Source organism: Sinohyriopsis cumingii, chromosome 2, assembly GCF_028554795.1.
Source record: "Sinohyriopsis cumingii isolate HCF-2022 chromosome 2, ASM2855479v2, whole genome shotgun sequence".
NCBI lineage: Eukaryota > Metazoa > Mollusca > Bivalvia > Unionida > Unionidae > Sinohyriopsis > Sinohyriopsis cumingii.
Window position 1 is genome coordinate 97,673,052 of NC_142962.1, and position 22,905 is coordinate 97,695,956.

General features: G+C 39.6%; 1 protein-coding gene across 5 annotated transcripts; it reads left to right on the top strand.

The window, feature by feature from the left end:
• Window positions 1-12,405: 12,405 nt before the first annotated feature.
• Window positions 12,406-22,905, top strand: LOC149805445 (mitochondrial chaperone BCS1-like). Of its 5 annotated transcripts, none has more exons than XM_089950032.1 (6): window positions 12,767-12,845; window positions 16,595-16,744; window positions 17,936-18,769; window positions 20,104-20,259; window positions 21,015-21,132; window positions 22,504-22,905. In XM_089950032.1, the coding sequence occupies exons 3-6, from the start codon at window positions 18,037-18,039 to the stop codon at window positions 22,757-22,759; spliced, it is 1,263 nt and encodes a 420-aa protein (XP_089806158.1). In that variant the 5' UTR covers window positions 12,767-12,845; window positions 16,595-16,744; window positions 17,936-18,036; the 3' UTR covers window positions 22,760-22,905. The 5 variants fall into 5 exon arrangements, with proteins under 5 accessions (XP_089806160.1, XP_089806157.1, XP_089806161.1 ...); XM_089950033.1 differs by having other exon boundaries at window positions 12,822-12,839; XM_089950034.1 differs by lacking the exons at window positions 12,767-12,845; window positions 16,595-16,744 and adding an exon at window positions 12,406-12,665.

A 22,905-nucleotide genomic window follows, 5' to 3' on the forward strand; every position in this document is an offset into this window, starting at 1 on the left:
TTTAGCTCGGTGGCTGGTCAAAGAGGAGAGGGAGTTGAGGTTGGAGAATGACGTGATAATAATAATAATAATAATAATAATAATAAGAAGAAGAAGAAGAAGAAGAAGAAAGATAAGGAAGCTGCAGCTGCTGCTGCTGATGATGATGATTCATACAGTGAACACAAAAGTACATATATAGGTAGAATGTCACTTAAAAACAAACTAACTGCGTCTTACCGATCCAATGGCCCAGGGAGTTAAAGTATCCTCCTCGGATGCGGTAGGTCGTGTGTTCGAACCCCAGCCGAGTCATGCTAAAGACTTATAAATAATTGAACTAACAGCTGCCTCAGCATTAAGAGATTAATCACATTAGTGTTAGGACTGATCGGCCTGGTGTCAGGATAATTTTATGACAAGGTGGGACATGAGGCCACATATATGCGGCAAGATGCCCCAGCGCTAAACATCACTATCAACTGCTACACTGCAGACATCATCACTATCAACTGCTACACTGCAGACATCGTAGCGATATGACTCAAATTGTTAAAGCTACGTTAAAAAAACACACACACACACACACACACACACGCACACACACACGCACGCACGCACGCACACACACACACACTGCGTCTTGATCCAGAAGCGACCTCGTATCCTACAACCTATGGTTCACTAGTAGTGAATTCAGGTCCAAACTGAATGAGTGTCCTTGGAATAACAAAGTCCCTACTAAAATCTAATGGTGTACATTGGTGGTGTAACTGCAGTAGCAGCATTACACAATAGTATCAATAAGAAGGGACTCGGCTGATAACGTTTATGTCGCCATGGTGGCAAATGTGATGCAGATATACTGGCGAAACGTGCATGGAAACCACAGTTTTACTGGCCTAAGGTGGCGTAGTTAAAATAGTTCCCTGTGTTAAGGGATAGTTGTATAGTTTCTACGGCGTAAACCGCTAACGTTACGGAAACCTAACGAAGAGAAACCATGCAGATGTGCGGTTGATAGATATTTGGCAGGTTGTAAGATCTGTGAGCTTGCAGTGATTAGAGTAAATATTTATGTACAGAACTGAAGTTGTGTGGAAGTCTTTGGAAATTAGGGGTAAACTTATGACTTCTAGCATGAATCGCGCCAGTGTTTGACACCGCTCGGTCAAGCAAAAACCCCTGTCTTGTAACAATATTATCCAGTGTGTAATGTTAAGGAGTACAATATCTGTTGACGCTAGCAACAGGTAAACTCGCCGAAGGTTATCAAATTTCCAGATGGCATTTTCCAATGGAATATGCACAATTTTAGCAATTCAAAGTTTCGAGTCAACTCGTATTTATCTCTGGCAGCTACCGAATTTGCATGGAGAAAAACACTTTTTTAAAACTGGATGGCTTTTTCTCGCAGAAAATCGAAACATTAAAAAATCTCTGCTCTTTTACCTTTTGAATTATCGACAATCTGTCTCTGGAATTGAATGATTGGTTTACTCTCACATTGTTCACGAGGCACAGTGCTGTATCCTTGAGGAACCAACCTATACACCATTCCTTATAGATTCATAGAACCATCTGCCACTGTCCACAAGAAAATACTGATGTATACGAAGATTCAACAAATAAATTACCGAGCTCAAAATTTCAGCTCACAATTATTTAACATCTGATAATAGGCTATCTTCTGTGCTGTAAAGATTATGAAAAGCCAAAATGCAGTTAGCTCAAATTCGATTTATTTAAAATATGATTTATTAATCTCCAGTCATTCCTTTTTATGCTGATTTCTGATAGAAAACGACCTTCATACTTTTTTTTTAATGCAATATGTTTAACTATTCACGAGAAATGGAACACATTCTTTGATACAGAAGTACTCGTTCTCCTTTTTAGATGCTATGCAAGTTATCAAACGAGAAAGATTTGCTTTTGTAAAATATTTACTAACTATTTTCGCATGTGAAGCCCATATAATTTTAGGTAGTCAGTTGTGAACTGGATAAAAAAATGAAATTATTAGCTTTACTACTTCTTCAACATCTATTCATCACTGTAGGCCAATTGTAAACCTCAGTAGGGTTATTACAAACATGTTGTGGCCTATAGTCGAGAACAGAGTTTAATGTTGCATGGAAAATTGTGTTAACAATAAATTTTGTTTAGTCTATATTTCTCTCTAGATAGATAATGTTATGCAATTTATTATTAAAAACAAGTTTAATGATTCAGCAATATACATTTCGCTTTCCCTTCGCCTATCCAACGTTAACGATTTTTTCCGGTAAAAATTCAGGTGATATCGTGTAACTGAGTGTGAACTAAGCAAAAATAGAATAAGTCTACCTTTTTTTAAATACAAATATCCGTGTTTGATGGTGGACATATTTAAATTTTAGCACCCTCGTCTAAACCAAAATTGAGTAAACTATGAAAGCCGATTTAAGTGCTGTAGTATAAACAAAATTAATAATTCATTTTAGCTACTGGTAAAAGGTTATCATATTTATCTATTTACACCATTTAGCAGTTAAGTGCTGCAGTATAAACAAAATTAATAATTTGTTTTAGCTGCTGGTAAAAAGTTATCATATTTATCTATTTACACCATTTAGCATTTCAGACATCCGACTGGACAGAGTCTTGTCGTGTTGCAGTTTGTGTGCCTTTGTTGATCATGATCTGAATAGAAATATATAAAGATGGTAAATGGAGTGTTTATTTGCTCAGCCAAAAAGCTGCAAGATGGCTTGCTTAATATGGATGATACTCATGATCGAACTCATTTGAGGTCTTGATGATACAAACACATACCATATCTGGTCAACATTTAATCAGAATATGGCATCTAGCTTAGCAAATGCAAGATCGCCTCATTAATCTGAGTTGATTTCATCTCATAATTGATTAAATCCACAATTTGATGATGTATTCTTACAAATCAAGTCTGATCAAAATAAAAAGCATGGCATCTTTAGTGTTCACAAGAGTAGCCAAACACATATAAAATCACTTCATTAATATCCGTGAACGACGCTCATAAATTTTTCGAGATGTTCATAAAATAAGTTGCACACCAAATCAAGTAAAAATAAGATTCAAAATCACCTTGATCTTGATGACAAAACGTATGTATGCCTAATTTGATAAAAACGTTATCAAAAAAATGGTCTCTGTCGTGTTCATAAGATCAGTTTATCACGTGCAAAATCACCTCATTAATATGCATGGATGCAGCTCATAATCGAATTCACTCTGAGATTTTGATGATATAAGCTTACATACAAATTCTGATGTTAATATAATATGGCATGTGGAATGTTCACAAGGTTTGACAATCACTGCTAAATATCCTCTGGATTTTAAGACTGTTGATCGAAGCTTCGCTTCTTCCGTTCAATGACAATACATACAATTAACCAGGAAATATATATACAAAGAACATAAGAACCACTGAATTACGGGTAGAGAATCTAAGATTATAGGTGACGAATACAACAGAAGAATTAAAAGCGGAAAACTCGTATCTGTAGTGCAAAGGTTATTCACTACGCAAGGGGAAATATAATTATTGGCTATGTTAATGGAGCAGTATTTGTCAATTAAAAATTATAATCTTTGCAATCCGATGCTGAAACATATGAAAAATAGACTGAAGAGTTCAACAAGACATAACAGAGAGCCAAACTAACAAAATGTAAATACAGTCAAAAAGTGTAAAATGTAGAAAAGCACAAGTAATTCGATATATAATAGAGTTGGAGAGCGCTTTCAGAAACAATGTTAAAAATTAATTCAGAAGTTAGAGAAAATTGCCTTTAGGTGAAGGCTGAAACGGCTATTGAAAGAAAAGTATGTAACAATGGCCGTTATTGCCAATGCACTTGGCATGACCATATCAACAGTAACTCTTTCTATAACATGTCCAGTTCGTTTTAAGAGAGAAGCGTATTACATTGTGAATAGTCCCAGTCAATGCTGCTGGTGTTGCATATTTTGGATGGCTCAAACAATTATGAACATTTATTACACCGTTTTCTTTTTGTTTTAAATAAAAGCATACCAATGAACGATTTAGCTTTGCTTCGTATATGAGCACTACCGCCATATTTAAACCCTTTACAAAATTAGAAATTCGATCTGTATGGGCTCTTCCATCGTTCTGCTCGGCTTGAGAGTGGAATGAATACTGGAAGGGAAAACACTAACTCTTTATATATAGGCTGATCTGACATGGATGTAAAGTGACCCACGGCGTTTAAATTGAAGTGATTTGACTTTTCGCAGTCAAGATGAAACGATCGTATCATCTCGTGCAGAAAGGAGAAGACAGTTAGAGGCAGAAACGTGATTTATGGCCTCGTACAATAGCCGAACTCTTGGCACAAATTCATGCCAGTGATTTTGAAGATGACTTGAGTGAGCCAGAATCAAGACCCAGAGAGTCTACACCCAACCAAAATCCACCACCATTAGTAAACCCTAAAACTACTACCACATTCAAGAGACGGAAAAGCGCTCCTCTAGAAAATGTAGAACGACGGCTTACACTTACACGGTGAAGTTTAAAGATCTCAAGTCCGCAGTACGGTTGGAGAAAGCAGAGGGGTTCATCACCGATGTGTGGGATTCTGTGTTAACCACACTGAAACGACAATATGAAGCCAATGAAGACGATCGCTTGAGACTTTCCATTCATCACGATAGTTTGACGTCCCCCGTTTGGATCGAGTTTAGCAGCCCAGCAGAACTGACACCTTCCAAAGTCGTCGATAAGATTCAATACGTGCAACAATCCAACGACAACTTTCACATCATCGATGGAAAAGCCACACTGTTCATGACCCACGTATCTCTTCCCCAAGGGACTGGACGCAAAAAGGTAAGCGTGTCCACATTAACAACCCTGAAGACCATATGTGTTTAGATCGTGCCATCGTGGTGGGACGAGCGTATGCCAACAAGAACGACAGGGCAGAATGGAAAAGAGCCTGGAAAACTATTCGATAATCGGACCGAGCCAAACAACGATTAGAAGCAGGGCTGTTCTTACAGCAAGCTGGGCTATCCAAAGAGACACCATGTGGCATTCCTGAAATGCAAAAATTGCAAGATGTCTTTGTTTCACGCTACACCTTGAAAGTGCACCCTCAAGAAGTGCGCGGACCTCTGTTATTTCGAGGCAAATATTTCAAAGACGAAAAATACATTCACGTCTATTATCACGATGAACATTTCGAAGCCATCACCAGTATCACTGGATTCCTGGGATACAGTTATTACTGTGAGAAATGTGACTATGGCTATAACAATCGAGAGTAACAGGCATTGTGGATCGAAATGTGAGGGATGTTTGGCCTTTCAACCCTGTCTGGACGAAGGACAAGAACGAGTGCATTTCCCTGCTTGCCAGCGCACATTTGTCAGCCCTGCCTGTTACCAACATCTGAAGACACAAGGTTCACAGCAGAAAAGTGCTGTTCAAGTCCTGCGATTGTGCCCTACTTGTGGACAAGACATACGTACCAACAGTGTCAAGGCACACGTATGTTCAGGAAAGAAACGATGTCACATTTATCACCAAATCTTAGACTTGGAACACGAATGCTACTTTCAAAAATACCATTCCAAACATCAAAAAGAAGACAATGACCAGAAGAAAGGCAATTTCATCTTTTTCGATTTCGAATGCATACAGGAGACTGGCGTTCACATTCCTAATTTCTGTGTGGCTCATCGAGCGCGCGAGAAGTGCATCCAAGAGCCTATCTTTAGTCATTGTCATCATTTCAGCAAGATTCCTGGACTATGTAAAAAAAAGTCTTTCTGGGCCCGAAGACGCTAGCCGATTTCACCCAGTGGAACTTAAACCCCATCGACGAGACGTGGAGTCAATTGGACATCGAACGTTACGGAGATTGTCGTCGCCATGCCACTGTGATGGCTCACAATTTATCGGGATATGATGGGCAATTTCTTTTGAAATACTATAAGGAACAAAGTACCGAACGTCCTAAAGTCACTTTGAATGGAGCCAAAATCATTTCCATGCAAGTGGGGCAAGTACTGTTTAAAGATTCGATGAGCTACTTGGCCATGCCTTTGAGTCGGATGCCTAAAACGCTTGGAATGACTGAAATGACCAAAGGTTATTTTCCGCACTTTTTCAATACTGAAGCAACTCAACACGCCGTTCTACCCCATTTGCCTGAGGCTCACGACTAGGACCCCGACAACAAGCGTACCGAACAACGAGAAGCTTTCTACGCTTGGTACCAGGCTCACTCCTCGGACCCATTCGACTTTCAGGAAGAAATGTTAAAGTATTGTCGTTCCGACGTGGACATTTTACGGCGTTGGTGTGGAAAATTTCGACAACTGTTCATAGAACATGGAGGGATCGATCCTTTGAAAGAAGCCTGCTCAATCTCCAAAGCGTACTCCTTAGTGTACCGCCAACGATTCATGCCCGAAAACACCCTGGCTGCCATCAGTCCTCAAACGACCAACTTTGTCAATCGTCAATACTCGGTCAAGACCCTACACTGGCTACATTACTTGTGCGACAAGGAAGACAAATGGATCCAACATGCCCGCAACGGAGGAAGCCAAAAAGTCCATAGGAACGTATTCGGTAGATGGCTGAGACTTAGAAACCCCCAAGATCGGGTACGAGTTTAACGATTGCTTATTTCACGGATGTCCCCTCTGCTACCCTCAACGTGACACTAAAATCAGTTTTTAGAGCGGACCATGGAAGACTTGTACCAGGCCATTTGTCAGCGACGCTTGAGGTTAGAACAGCAAGGATACCAAGTGGTAGAAATGTGGGAACATGCGTACGATCACCGTCTGAAAACTGATCCTTAGATAAACGCATCGTTGAAAGTTACAAACTGGTGGACCCACTGAACCCGCGGAATAGTCTGTACGGAGGAAGGACAATTGCCACTTGTTTGCTGTACCTTCCGACGAAGAGAAAGGAGAAGGAATCAAATACTTGGACGCGTGTTCGCTGTATCCTTACGTGTGCAAATATTGTCATCTTGCCGCAAGGCACCCGCAATTGCTGGCGGGACACATTGACCTGGACAACATTCGACAATACGAAGTCTTGCCACCCACGGACTTGTACCATCCCGTTTTACTTCACCATTGCCAAGGAAAACTGATGTTTCCCTTGTGCCGTACTTGAGCCGAAACGTGTAACTAAGACCACCTTTGTCAGCACACCCAGGAAGAACGCACCTTGACGGGAACGTGGATCAGTGTGGAATTGTTCAAAGCTCTGGACGTGGGATACCAACTGCTAGAAGTGTACAAAATTTACCACTTTCCCAAGACAGAACAGTACCACAAGGGCGACGAGACTCAGAAAGGCATTTTCGCAGACTACGTGGATGTCTTTTGAAACTGAAACAAAAAGGCAGTGGATATCCTTCCTAGTGCCAGACTCCAGAAGACCAAAATAAATTAAAAGAAATACCGGGAACAGGAAGGCATCGCTTTAGACCGCGTGGAGAAAAACGAATGATGGCAATCGTTTGCCAAATATATGTTAAATTGTGTGTGAGGCAAAATGGCACAACGACTGTGTTTACCCAAGACAGAGTATTTGACAGAACCTTCCCGTTATTTTCAGATGATTCACGACAAAACCAAATACATGAAACACGTGGACGTCGTTCGTGAGGACTTGATCTTAGTCAATTACGAAGAAGAACTGGACTTTGTATAAGCCGACGAATTTGGAAATGTGATCATTGCGGCTTGCATGACAGGCCATCGTCGCTTAAAATTGTACGAAGCTTTATAGCTGTTAGGTGATCGCGTCCCGTATTTTGACACGGACAGTTGCATCTACATTGATCGCCTGAGTGAACGTCACCATGGCATTGAAAGAGACCGTTTAGGAACCTCGACGGACGAACACCCCGACGACAAGATTATAAATTTTGCTAGTGGTGGTCCTAAATATTTCGGCTACGAATACCGGGACAAACAAGGAGAAGTGCACACGGAGTGTAAAGTGAAAGGATTGACTCTCAAAAATGGCATCAAAGCGTAAGCAATATAACGTAAACCTTCATCCTATCCAGTAACATTCGAACGTGAATATTTAAAGAGCTTTTTTGATCATTCATTCTAAATAATATCAACATCTTTATATTGGATGCAAGTCATCATGATAAAATGTGTTAATGTGGAGAAAAAATATGATTAACAGAGTACCGTATGCCTCACAGGGGCATCTTATCATTCGAGTCTCTCTGCTGCCAGGCAGTATCTCCATCAACTCGGCGACAGAGTACTTCTCTCATGTTCAGCGTGTGGTCATAAGTAGTATATTGGTTCTGACCGGCAATACAACTTTCTCGACAACAGCAACCCTTTTTGTCTCCGGATTCTAACTATCTACATTATCAAGAAATCGTCTAAGGTTTTTCCTCAAGGTCTATAGTAGTATACGGGACAACATCGTCATCTTATACCAGCGAAGGAGAACGGGACGTTGATGCATGTACCCTACTACAGTGTTCCACAAATATATTTTCCAATTCCTATTAAAATAATAAACCTAATTTACACTTAAATCACTAAAGCTTTGAAGAAATAGTTATTTTATTTAAAAGAAAACAAATTAAAATAGAAACATCATTTAATGTGTAGTTGCTAACTTTTTTCCTTTTATTTAAACTTGTGGTCGTTTATATTTTCCCTAGAGTCTTGAATAACAATTGTTAATGTAAATAGCCAGATAATATATTTTACTACTTCTGATTAGATAATGCAAGACAATACCGATTGACATACTATAATTTACTTAAAAATGCCGGCCAAAAAATCTACTGAAACAAAATCACACAAGTTTATATTCGAGGGTCATGAAATAGTTCGCCCTACATTATAAAGTTACAGTTTACTATTATAGTAAAATAAATATTGAAATTGCGTCTTTCTGTTTCTTCTTATTGTTATAACAAAACCTTCTAATTATTCTCAGGTTTGAATGAACTTTTGCAAACTTTCATGACACAAAATACTTGCTTGTCAGATCGAAGATTAACATGTTAATTTTACCATCTTCAATTCTTCTTAAAATGACAATTTTCCTAAGGATCAATTTTAGTTAAAGAAACAAGGGAAAATGGGGGGGGGGGGGGTAGGGTAGCGACAATGTGAATAGAACCGGTTACCTAGGATAATCAAATAAACATTTTGCAGATCCGCCGATAGTTCTACTGCTTACGCAACCGAACCTACTTTTGTTTAGTCATACATATATCTCCTACTGTCTTTGCACTATTTTACGGAACTCAACAACTTTTCGTCTCGTTAGTTTTTCTCGCATGGTCACAGAAAGTATAAATGATATTGCTTCCGGTTGGGTGTCTTATCTGCACCTTCGCGAGTCACTGAAGAGTCAAACCATAGAATGACAGTCTATGCTGCACTTGCTTAAGGTGAACGTTGACGCTTGTTGAGGCTGTTGTTTCGCCTTCCTCCTGGCTCTCTTTGCAGCGACGTTTGTGTTTCTCGCCTCCTCAGCTTCTGAACGCCCTGTGTGACAGCTAGGCGCTAGATGGAGCGGTCGTCAGCACAGCTCTCCCAGTCGTTGACGTTGATGATGGCCTCCTCATGACCTTCTTTCAGACATCTTTGTAACGCAGACGTGGCCGTCCAGTCAGTCATGCACCTTTTGCTAGTTCGCCGTATAGCAGGTCCTTGTGAATGCGGCCTGGATCCATTCTCCTGACGTGGCTGAGCCTGCAAAGGCGCCTCTCGCTCTGAATGGAGAACATGATGTTACTGTTGGCGCGTTCCAGAACATATGTATTGAGTACTTTGTCCTGCCAATGGATGTGCAGAATGCGCCCCATGTATCTCAGGTGGAAGCTGTTGAGTTTCCTCTCGTGGCTCGCATAGGTGGTCCATGCTTCGTCGATGTAGAGGAGTGTGCTGAACACGCAGGCCTGGCAGACGCACAATTTGATCTTCTCAGTGTGCTGGGGTTGTTCCAGACCCTCTGGTTCAGTCTGGCCATAACTGATGATGCTTTCGCAATCCTGCCGTTCACTTCAGCATCAGTGGAGAGCAAGCTGAAGATGGTGGACCCGAGGTATGTGAAGTTCTCAACAACTTCCATGTTGTACCCATCGATGGCGATGGTGGGAGGGGAGTCTGCGTTCTGCGCGATGACGTTCGTTTTTTTCTCAGACTGATGATCAGTCCAAACTCCTTACAGGCGTGGGAGACGCAGAATATCAGCTACTGTAGTCCATCTTCCGTGTGTGATGTCAAGGCTGCATCGTCGGCTAAGACCAATTCACGGATGAGAACCTATATGACTTTAGTCTTAGCATGGAGAAGGGCGATATTGAACAGATTGTTGTCAGCCCTGGTATGGATGTACATGGAGAAGAAGATGGTAAAGAACGTCGGCTCAAGGACGCAGTCATGTTTCACTCCGCTGCTGAGGTGGCGCTATACAGTTTCGCATTTTGCATAGGGTTAGGAATTTAAAGAAAAAGAATGTCCCCGGCTTTCCTCACTGGTTATACTGGCTATTTAAAAAAGACCTTGTATATCTTAGGTATAATGCAAAGAACCTTTAATTCCCTTTATTTTGGTGTATGATTGATGGGTGTACTATGGGTTATAGAGTACACAGCTTGGCCTTACTTCAAATGTGCACCTTTCAAAAAAGTGCTAGCTCTACTTGGTCATTTTCACTTCCTGAACTTCAGAGGTTAATTGTATAAAAAAGAGCCGATAACTTTTTTTACATTTTATATATTTGGTAATTTATTCATTGCACTTTCAAGAAGCTGGTATTGTCTAGTCTGGCAAAATTCATTTTCCCTATTTTAATAGCTGCTATGTATAGTGTACTTTAGACTAATTCAGACTGATTTTTTAACACAAGGGAGCACTCATTTTAGTTAGCAGTGTGCTTAAATCATGTAAAATTTCCAAAAGTACAATATCCAAAAGAAATATCATCCACATTACATTAATGTAGCATAGAGGTATGCAAACATTCTCTCCACTGTGCATGTTTTAAATGCGAACTACTTCACCTTACATAAGTCACTCTCTCAAAAGTACATATTATCTGGTGAGCGCCACCTGACTGGGAAGGCCTCCGATGTTGCGCCATTGAAGAACACTGTGCTGTGCATGTTCTCGTGGAACGAGATGACGACAGCGAGCAGTCGTAAAGGGGAAGGGGGGGGGGGCACCCGATCTTCTGCAGAAGAATGAGGAGTCCACTCCGACTGACAATGTCAAACGCCTTCGTCAGGTCTATGAAGGCGATATAGAGGGGCATCTGCTGCTCACGACACTTCACCTGCAGCTGGCGTAGTGAGAAGATCATGTCTATAGTTGTCCGACCGGTTCGGAAGCCACACTGGGACTCTGGGTAGACTCGGCAGGCTAGGGTCTGCAAGCGCGTCAGGGCGACACGGGTGAAAGCCTTTCTAACGATGCTGAGGAGTGAGATGCCCCAATAGTTGTTTCAGTCGCTATGGTCTCCTTTGTTCTTGTACAAATGACATGTTGGGAAACCGTATGTCCTGGGGGATGTACCCCTGTTCTCAGCAGAGGCAGAAGAGTTCTTGCAGGGGCTGGGGCAGTGCATATTTCCTGTTATTGTGGACTTCAGTTGGGATGCTGTCGCTTCCAGGAGCCTTCCCACAAGCGAGGCAATCGATGCCTTTTCCAAACTGTTCCAGGCTGGGAGCTGTGTCTAGTTACTCCATGACTGGCAGGTCTGTGATAACGTCCAGGACGAAGTCGATGTCGACGTTTTGGGTTGCATAGAGTTCGAGATACTGCTAAACCCGTCGCTGTAGCTGTTTCCCCATGTATGTGATTACTATGCCCGTCTTGAACCTGAGCTTGGGGGGTGGGGTGGAGGAGGCGGTCTTGGAGGTGTGTGTGTGTGTGTGTGTGGGGGGGCTGTCTCCTTCTTGATCCCCTCGTACATGCCTCTTTCATCCCCGGTGTAGGCAGCGGTCTGTATACTGGTGCAGACGTTCATCCAGTAGGTGTTGGCGCAGCTGAGGACGGTCTGCTGGCGTTGTTCCTGGCAGGCGCGATGACTTGTAGTGTACTAGGGCTAGGTGCATCCTTGTATACCAGGAGGGCTTTTCTCTTCGCATCAGTTTCTTCCCAGTTGGCATCATACTAGTCGGCATTTTTGCACTCCTTCTTCCCGTAAGCAGTGATGACTGAACTGTACACAGCGTAACGGAGGTGGGACCACTTGGAGTCGATGGTGTTATCAGGTGTCTCTTTGGTGAGAGCCTTCTGAAGTTTGCTGATGAATTGCTGGGTCTTCTCCGTTCTGCTTGCACAGCAGGTGTTGATGTACGGACGACCCTTCTTCTTGGCGTGGTGCAGCTTCTTGGGTATTATTCGCACCTTGCTGGGAGTGGTCCGTGTCGCAGGCGGTACTGTGGTGGCTGCGGGTGAGGAGGACACTGGCCCGTTCCGCACGCAGGGTGATGACAAGGTCTAGCTGGTGCCCGTGGCGGGAACGCGGATGTCTCTATGACACCTGGTGGATCTCCTTGCATTTGAAGGTGTTGGTCACACAAAGGCTGTGGGAGCAGCATATCTCCAGCAGTCGCTGACCATTCTCATAGATCTTGCCTCTTCCGTAATAGCCGAGACAGGTGGGCCATACCGCATTTATAGGCGGTTTCCTAAGATAGTAGATTAATATATACGGAGAAGACAATTCACATGAGATGCTTCGATGTAGTACCGGTGGAATTTACAAACAATAAGAACAACAACAATGGCGGCCTCCATAACAAAAGCATGACTTGATTCGCGTTGACTTCAATGTAAAAGTTAGTTATATGTTAATGTTTAATTTTATGGGAATATAACATATATTTTGTTATTTCTACATCCGAAATTTTGTTTCATTTTACTTTTATTCGCTGTTAGCAATTGACACTGTGAATGTGCGATGCACCACGGAGTCAATAAAGTACGGCGAATATTACCGATAAGGTGATTTCATGTTGTCAGAGATTTCGCCGTACTTTATGGATAAAACGTGAGACTCCTGTGGATGCACCGGAGCTCATATAGTTGCTTGCAATTTATATGTACTTTGTGTTTGTGCGAGTGTGTATGTGTATGTATGACAGACAAATTTTAAGCAACGATACGAGCCCCAGTGCAGTGATGTAAGCACTAACCCATAATTTACGGTTACAAACTTGTCTACTTGTATTATTCTATTTGACCATGTGTGCATACCTTTCTATTTCCAGTCCGGGATATAGGTACAATGTCAGTACGTTTGGGCTATAAGACCATATTTAAGATTGCTTAGCACAACACAGGAGAGTTGTTGTCATCGTTGCTTATTTGCCAAACTATAGTAGGCATGCTTAAACAATGTGTGGATAACTCTAATATGCTTTTGGTAATTAACATTGGACCCAAAGATCAAAACAGGTCATTCTTTTACACCACACCCTGTGACCATGTGATAACGTTTTGCATGGAATTATGAGTATTTATGCAGTGGCGTCACTCAGGTTGGTGTCACTCAGTGCATTAGCTCATGGTGTCACCCCCATGGCCCTCCTTCCGTAACAGACCATACAGAATCCTTAGTAATGTCATTTTGGTGTCACCCCTTCTGATGGTGTCACCTGGTGCAGTCTGTACCCCCCGCATCCCCCTAGTGACGCCACTGCTGTGTCTGCTAGTCATGTATTTAACTATGATCGGTTATCCGCTTATGAAATCCGACTAGACCGAGCAGTGTGTGCTCTGTAAAATTTGCAATTTGTCATTTTGGTGTCACCCCTCTGAGATGGTGTCACCCGGTGCGGTCTGCACCCCCTGCACCCCCCTAGCGACGCCACTGTATTTATGCCAAGTAGATCTTCCAATTCTTGCTTATCTGGCTTTATTATAATTTTAGCATGCATTTTTTGTTGATTAAAAGAACAGAATCTTCAAATTACATTTGATCTTCTTAATCTGCCAAATATTTGCTCTACACCAATTTTTTTAAAGAGCAGCATTTCAAATCTTTGTAAACTTATTTTTTAAAAATATAACTGTTGCGCCTTGCTTGAAATTGAATTTTCAGTTAAGTGTGTAAGAGTGTCATTCAAGGTGGAATAGGCAATGACAGACAATGTGCCAGAAGTAGTACCTGAATATATTAATGCTGCATAACTGCTGCTAAGTACATGCCAAAAACAGTGAATTTTGGTAGATCATGTCTATATTTGGTGGTGAAAACACAAAACAGACGTTGAAAAAAATAGTGGAGTTAATTTCTTCTGTTTAAAACTTGCCAGTGCCAAATTTTGATAAGAAAAAAATGACATCTCTGATTATGTGGTGTGCCAAAGTAAAACTGCACCATGGACCTATTCTTCCCAAATGTTGTTCTCGAAAAATTAATAAGCTGCCTTAGAAACTTATATTTCCATAGTAAAAGACAATTGAATTTATTGTCATGAATTCCTGAAGTTTGTAGAGAAAAGAAAATTTCCAATTGGTGACGTCATTCTTTTGGAATTGAAAGTAAGTTACACTTCAAAAGTATATCAATGTTTGGACCAAAATCAGCACACAATATAACTATTTTATAACTTTGCAATCATTAGTTAAATGTAATTTTTAAGGAACCAGTTGCCAGCTGAGGGGTATAAACTTCTGGGCTGTTACTTTTCATGGTTGTTAGCCCCAACCTACAGAGTTATAAATATGGCTTAACCCCTTTGCTCAGGTCTTTATAGCCTTAGTCTTTAATTTCCTATGTAGTGTTTAGCATCAAGGATGCATGACTTTGAAACAGTGGATAGTTACAGGCATTTTGTTTTTTTACTTATTTCGCCTGATTGTGCTTCTATTTGGAAGTAAATTAAAGCAATGTGAATTCTAATGTACAATCAGTGATGATTTAACCCAATAATGATACATAGGAAATAATTTGAATCCATATTTTAAATGTCTTTTTTTATATTTTATGAACATGAGGGTTTTCACTAAAAGAATTATAATGTCTAGTTGGTCCTAAATGAAAATGGTTCCCATAGCTGTCCGTCTGGAAAATGTCATGACCAGTTCTTGTAAACAAAGGTATTATTGGCATGGGATTTTCACAAGAAGTCTTCTCATGATGTCTGATTAGGCCACAGTGAAAATGAGGCTGATGTCAAATATGGCCTCTGCAGTGGCCATTTCAGACATTCTGTACACCTGCCACAATGGCAGTCTTGAAATGCTTGTTATCACTATAAATGGTCATGTCAGCTTGGGGTTTTGATTGAAAGATTTCTTACGGTGTCTAATTGGTTGTAATTTGAAATGGTGTCAATCTGACTTTTAAAATGGCTGCCACAATGTCCAGCTTGAAAATGATATCACTGCTTGGCTGTTTATACATGTAGCTTCCTTGTGCTTTCACCAAAACACTTCATATGATGTCTAGTTGGTACTAAAAAGAAATAAAGCCAGTCTGTTCAATATAGCTTCTGTGGTACCCATCTTGAAAATTTGGCTATTGTTACTCCTCTAAAATGGGAAGCCATATCAACATGTGGTTTCCACCAGAAGACCTCTTATGATACCTTGTTATTCTAAAGAAAATGGTTCCAAACTGACATCCAATATGTCCACCACAGCAGCTAATTTGAAATCTTATCAGAGACGATTTCAGCACTCGGCTGTTAAAGAAAGAAATGGTCTTATTTTGAATTCTTTCAGTCAGTAGAGCATCAGTCCCTTTGAGAGACTCTTATTCATTTTTGGGAGTGGATGAGAGTGGTTGTGAACTGCTGTAGGGTCTGATTGCTTTTATTTGCCGCTTTTATTTTTTGTTTCTATTTATTGTAAAAATCAGGATTCTCAGCTTCATGTGGATATTATTTACCAGTACATGTATTTGAAGTTTAATAATGCATGCTTGTGTTTTTGGTGACTTTACACAAATGTTCTCTTGCTGTAAGTCACTGTTTGTTATGTATTGTAGGCAGCTTGCAACCAATAAATTTACTTTTCTTGACTGATCTTTGTATTCAGATGGTAAGTCTAATTTCTATTGTCAATTAATTGCATAAATCTTTCTAAACTTTCCCATTTGCTTTGATCAGTCCATTTCAGACTCGATCCTCTATCCATCCAGCAACTGGTGAACTCTGGTTCAAACTGTTGACAAATGTACTGACACCATGCAGCCCAAATTTGCAGATGTTTAGTTGCTCATGGTCATGACAAGTACCAGTAATATTTGAGAAAAAGTGGCAAACATATTGATCATACACATGTATATATGTGTATGCATGTATATTGTGAGAGTCTGATCACAAATAGCACTAGCTATGGATTTACTGATTGAGAAATCTGTAATTATATTGATAAGATCAGTTGACATTTCTGTGAATAACTTGTGACGAAATTATATGGCCTCTGTATGCTCTCAGTGTCATAAAATCATTCGGTCTCTTCTTGACAGTAAATATTAGTATTGTTTGGTTTCATTTAAAATTTCATATATATCTTAATGTTTAGAATATGAGAATTCTTTATTTCATTTAATTATATTTACATTTTCATTTGACAGTTTCTTGGTGCTGAACCGCTCCGGTGGCCTAGTGGTTAGAGTGTCCGCCTTGGATGCGGGAGGTCGTGGGTTCGATCCCTGGCCAAGTGATACCATAGACTTACAAAAATGGTACTAACAGCTGCCTTGCTTGGCGCTCAGCATTAAGAGGTTAGTGTTAGGACTGTTTGGCCTGGTGTCAGGATAATGTGACTGGGTGGGACATCGTGCTATATGTCTGCGGCGTGGTGCCCCAGTGCTAGACATCACTATAAACTGTCACACTGCAGACATTGTTGCGATATGAATGAAAAATTGTTAAAGCTACGTTAAAAATCACACACACACACACTTGGTGCTGAAGATCCAGGGATAGATATTGAGGTTTCATAGGAAGCACAATCTAAGAACATTGGTGGTTAAAAACTAGCATTTGAAGTTGTATCTGAACTGAAATCCGTTAATTGATTGTGAAATGCATATCATGCATGTTAAGCTTAGTTCCTCTTGCCACAAACTTATTTCCAATGGTTGCAAAACAAAGCTTATTAAAGTAATGGTTACAGTTGAACAGAACTTTTCTTTCTTGTTACGAGTTCTACGAAAATTATATCCAAAGTTAATATAGTTGTCTTTCCTGTTGTGTTACTAGTTCTGTGAAAATGACATCCAAAGGAAAGCATATATTTGTCTTTCCTGTTGTGTTACCAGATCAATGAATATGAATTTCAAATGAAAGCTAATATATTTGCCTTATACAGAGAGGGTATATCAAAGCACCTTTCTCATTACATTGTACTCAGCAATGTAAAGAATTGCATCAGATAATGTAAGAGTGTATAGTCGAACAGACTGTCAGCAAGTCTTTGTCACCAAGCAATCTGACAATTTTGAAAAAGCAGGTTGCACATGTTAATTAAGACTCCATCTAGAATATTTTAATTTTATATTGTATGGTATACAAAAAAGAATTCAAAGTTGTAAAAAGAACCTGTTACTTTCTAACCAGGAAGTAAATTAGTCAGTTTATTAAATTTTTAGGGGCCCCAAGTGGCTGAGTGGTCTAAAGCGCCCTCTGATATGGATCACTGCCATCTCACCTCTGTCTGTGTGGGTTCGAGTCTCAGATTCAGCCAATGTGGGTATGTGAGAAAGCTTGCCAGTAGCTTCTTGAGGGTCGGTGGTTCTTTCCAGGGATTTCCCGGGTTCTTCCTCCACCATGCTGGCCGCCATGTATAGCCTATCATGTGCTGAAAAATGGCGTTTAACCCAACAACAACAACAACAACAAGAAGTTAAATTTTTAACTAAAGCTTTTGAGACATGATGTTAACATGGAACCAATCTTACGTTATCTTTCAGATACATGCTTGACTAGCTTCTATTCAAGAACCCCTTTATAAACCCGATAAAAGCATCATCTGTGGTTGGAAACAAATGTGCAAGTTGTTTCATTGTCAACAATGCCTCTAGTAGATTTCATAACTTCTTTAAAGGACAATCCTTATTTTGGAGCAGGGGCTGGGCTGTTTGGAGTGGGTGTGGCTACTGCATTTTTACGTAAAGGTTTACAGATAAGTATGATTGCTTTCCGCAGGCATTGTATGATTACATTGGAAGTCCCAAGTAAAGACAAGAGTTATTTTTGGCTGTTGAATTGGATCTCAGCACGTGGAACAAAAACTCAACATCTTAGCGTTGAAACATCATTCAATCAATCAGAGACTGGGAAGATCAGTACACAGTTTGATTTTGTGCCCAGTATAGGAAGTCATTTTTTTAAATACCAAAAAACATGGATACGAGTTGATCGTAATCGTGAGAAACAAATGTTGGACATGCAGCGTGGAGCTCCCTATGAAACAGTTACATTGACAGCACTAGGCAGAAACAGAAACATGTTTGTCAGTATTCTCGAAGAGGCACGGCAATTAGCATTACAACAGCAAGAAGGAAGGACAGTAATGTACACTGCTATGGGATCAGAATGGCGCCCATTTGGGTACCCTCGACGGAAAAGGCCCCTTCAGTCAGTAGTTCTGGATAAAGGGGTTTCTGAAAGTATTGTTGCAGATGTGAAGGAATTCATCAGTAATCCTAAGTGGTATATGGACAGAGGAATTCCCTATCGTAGAGGATACCTACTATACGGCCCACCAGGATGTGGCAAAAGTAGCTATATTATGGCATTAGCAGGTAGGGATTGATTGATTCATCAATTCATTATATAAAAGGCTTGAAACAGTAAAATGAATCTTTTTCAGCAGATTTTTTTCTTGCAATGACCACTTTGTGTATGCTGGTATACATGCATTTAAACCATAATATGCATCAAAACATTGATATACATTGTTTTGTTTTGTTTAGATGTATGAAAACATCAGTGGAATACAACTTTTCCTGCATTTTGTGGTAGCTTCAAACCACAAATTTGAAGTCACTTATTTTTTAAGTTCAGGTACTCTTCTTGTTGGGGGCAAAGACAATCTGGGATAGTAATTCTTGTAAAGTCACAAAAAAATGACACCCATAGATGTGTCTGTATTACAAGTTGTTAAATGAAGAAAGTCTAGATTGGTGTTTGCATACCATATAGAACAAACATGTGAATCAATTCTCATTTTTATGCCTGCCATAAGACCCATGGGTAGCCTCATTTCCCTATTAGTAGCCTCGCTAATCTGATCTGGTCTGCTGAATCTTGACCTCAAACAGGTGTTAATTTGGAATGATTGAATACAGCCATAGCATATTTAATAAGCATATAAATACCACTACAAAGCCATGTGATTCTTGTAATAATGGAAGTGGAAACAAAAATTAGAAGGAATCGCTTAACTAGTGGTATTAATTGATAATGGAATATGGTACTGCACTTGTACACAAGTAAAATCAGTCATCAGGTAAGTGAACAATACATACTTACAATCGTGAAGATATCTGTCTGTCTGTCTCTCAGTGGGGGGATACAGATTATTTGTTCATTAGGTGCAAGAAGAAAATTGTGATGGAATATTTCTTTGTCATGGTTATTCATCTTCTAATTTGTAAATTCTAATGCACAAATATGTAATTAAATTTAAAAAAACGTATATTACAAACAACATACATTAATGGTGCATGCTGCTTTAGCGCAATTACATCTGATTTATGTTAATTTTTAATACTGACGATCCTGTAATTGTTTAAAATGCTCACTGTGAGATCCTATATTTGTTCATACACTATCTCTTCCCCTAAATGAAATATTTTGTGCACATTTTGTAATGTTGGATAATTATTTTCCATAAGAAAAATGATAAAAGCAATTAAGATGATATAATCCATATATAAGTCAATTCGGAGTATAAGATGAAACTAAGATTTTCTGGTGAAAAGTATCGTCTTATAGGCCAGCAAATATGGTATATACAGAGTGCAAGTTGCCGGTGTGGTAAATTTGCTAAATACAGTACTCAAATATGTTCAGTTTCCTAACTGATCATAATTTTATGTAATTCCTATTTATCAAAGTTTTCATTGTGTTGCAGGAGAGCTAGATTACAGTATTTGTGTGATGAACCTTAGTGAGCGTGGTTTTTCTGATGATAGATTGCACCATCTGCTAGCCATTGCTCCAGAACAAAGCATTATTCTTCTGGAAGATATTGATGCAGCCTTTATAAGTCGAGATCTTACTAAGGAAAGTGAGTCACAAAACTTTAATTTCCATACGTTTTTCAGTGAAGATGACATGATCATTTTGATTCTCGCCATTCCTACATGTATTAGTTTATATCATTGCATGCAAGTGTAATATAACACACTGTTTTCTAATATTGCATATTGCTGAAATTTAAAGTTTGCATTTTGGCATGCGATCAATAATATCAAGTGTTGGTTATTATAAATAGCACTTTCAGATCACTTATATCATCAGCAGTTAGGATAAAGCAATATTCCATAAGAAATAAGAACGAGGTACTGACTAAAATGTTTTTATCCCCCACCATTCTTCTCAGATTCTGAGACTGAATCTTCACTTAAAAGTGAAGGTGGGAAGTGGATTTGGGGTCTTGTAAGTTCATTCATCACACTTTCTTTTCCAACATGTAACTTCTATGCCATTTTAGATATTTGGTTGCTACTTTGATACACTAATTTTCAGTCATAAGTGGTATGTTGCACACCATATCATTCCATTTTTACTGTCAAGGTTAAAGATCAGCATTTGTTAGTTTTTATTTCTACCAAGTTTTGGAACTGTGTGAAGCAGAGGAATAAAACATGGTACAATTACATGTGTCTTGAGAAGATCAATCAGATATCATGTTTGGGTCTATCATCAAGTAAAGTGTTAAATCATGTCATATTTATTCTCAACATATTGGGCATAGGGCATGAATTCAGTAAGTTTTCTTGTTTTAGACAGTATTGATTTTCTTTGATCTCCTTTGTACAGATCCTGTGGCATACCAGGGAATGGGACGTCTGACACTAAGTGGCCTTCTGAATGCTCTAGATGGAGTGGCATCAGCTGAGGCGAGGCTTATTTTCATGACAACCAACTTCATTGACAGGTAACAGCTGGAAGAATGTAAATGTTCAGGTTTTTCTATATTGATGCTTTTTATGTCAGATTTCTTCTTTGGTGTTGAAGCACTGTCCTAAAATATAACTAGCTTGGTGTTGAAGCAGTCTTAAAATATAACCTGCTTGTTAATACTTTAGTTTGGTCTGAGTTTTTTCATGAACTAGTACTTGCTTCAACGTATTTTTACAGTTCTTTTTAGGGGGCCCAGATTGACTAAGTGGTCTAAGGCGTTCACTGTTACTAATCACTGCCATCTCACTTGTCTGCATCGGTTCCAGTCTCAGGCTCAGGCTCGGCCAAATGTGGGTACACGAGAAAGCTTGTCAATAGCTTTCTATGGCACAGTGGTTCTTTCCAGGGTTTTTCCTCCACTAGTTACACTGTCTGCCATGTATAGCCTATCTTGTGCTGAAAAATGGCATTAAACCCCATAACAACAATTCTTTTTATATTGAAAATATAGCCATTTGTTTGTTCAGAATGATACTGCAGAAATACAGCCCCTCCTGGCAAGTGGAATTTGAGTCATAACAAGTGTGACTTTGTAAAAGCTACTTAGCTATTCCCACGTTTAAAAAAACTAGTTTGGAGCACTGTAAACATTCATTATCTTGGACAATGGTTCACCTCCACCCCTATTAAAAAACTATGTCAGTGCAACGAAAAGGAGGCCTAACTCGCTGCGACTTAATTTTCAGTTCAAGTAATGATTTATATTTTGTTCCATCTTCTGTATCATTAACATTATTACATGTGTGTGATTTGGATTTTTAACATAGCTTTAACAAATTTTCAATCATATCTCTATGATGTCTGCAGTGGAGCAGTTTATAGTGATGTCTAGCACTAGGGCATCATGCTGCAGACATGTAGCATGATGTCCCACCCAGTCACATTATCCTGACACCAGGCTGACCAATCCTAACATTAATCTTTTAATACAGAGTACTTTCGAGGCAGCTTGTCAGTACCATTTTTCTAAGTCTTTGATGTGACTCGGCAAGTGTTCGAACCTGCGATCTTCCACATCAGAGGTGGTAACTCTAACCACTAGGCCACTGGAGCAGTCATTATCACATGTAATGAATTTTTTTGCTTAGCATTGACTTGGTACTGGTAAAACTTTTTAAATTGATACATCTGTCAATAGTACAGGCAATATACTGCAGTTTTTTTTTTCTTCCTCCACATGGTGACTCTCATTAGCATAAATTCCCAGCCAGTAGCTGACAAATTTTAATTCCATCCAAACTAGTCTTGGTCGGTAGTTTTGGTGAAGGGATTCATTTTGATGAGTACTAATAATGAGTTAATTTGGGTACTGTTGTGTTAATTTAGCTATTTTATTCTGTTTTAGGCTTGATTCAGCTTTGATTCGGCCAGGTCGAGTAGATCTTAAACAAGAAATTGACTATGCATCAATCCACCAGATGCAAGAAATGTTTCTTCGATTTTATCCCGAGGAGCCCCCTGATAGGGCTGTAGTGTTTGCTCAGAAATGCCTCGCTCATGGGAAAAATATTAGCCTAGCCCAGATACAAGGACTGTTCCTGATGTTCAAATCAGACTCACAGGCTGTGATAGAAAACACAAGCCTTCTCTGGAGTAGGTGACAAAAAAATATTTGAAAAGTAAAAAAATGAATATTTTTTGGAATCTTTTGTGTAAAAGTTATTCCTAGCAAATTTTCTGTTTTGATATATACTGAGGACTGCGTCAGAAATACATGTTGTAGACAGGAATAAAGTTATTTGTCATA

What these genes read in the sequence shown, in the direction of transcription:
- LOC149805445 (XM_089950034.1), top strand. Translation starts at nt 18,037, where the DNA reads ATGCCTCTAGTAGATTTCATAACTTCTTTAAAGGACAATCCTTATTTT. An exon ending in CTATATTATGGCATTAGCAG is followed by an intron (nt 18,770 to 20,103) that starts GTAGGGATTGAT and finishes ATTGTGTTGCAG; the next exon opens with GAGAGCTAGATTACAGTATT. An exon ending in ACAACCAACTTCATTGACAG is followed by an intron (nt 21,133 to 22,503) that starts GTAACAGCTGGA and finishes ATTCTGTTTTAG; the next exon opens with GCTTGATTCAGCTTTGATTC.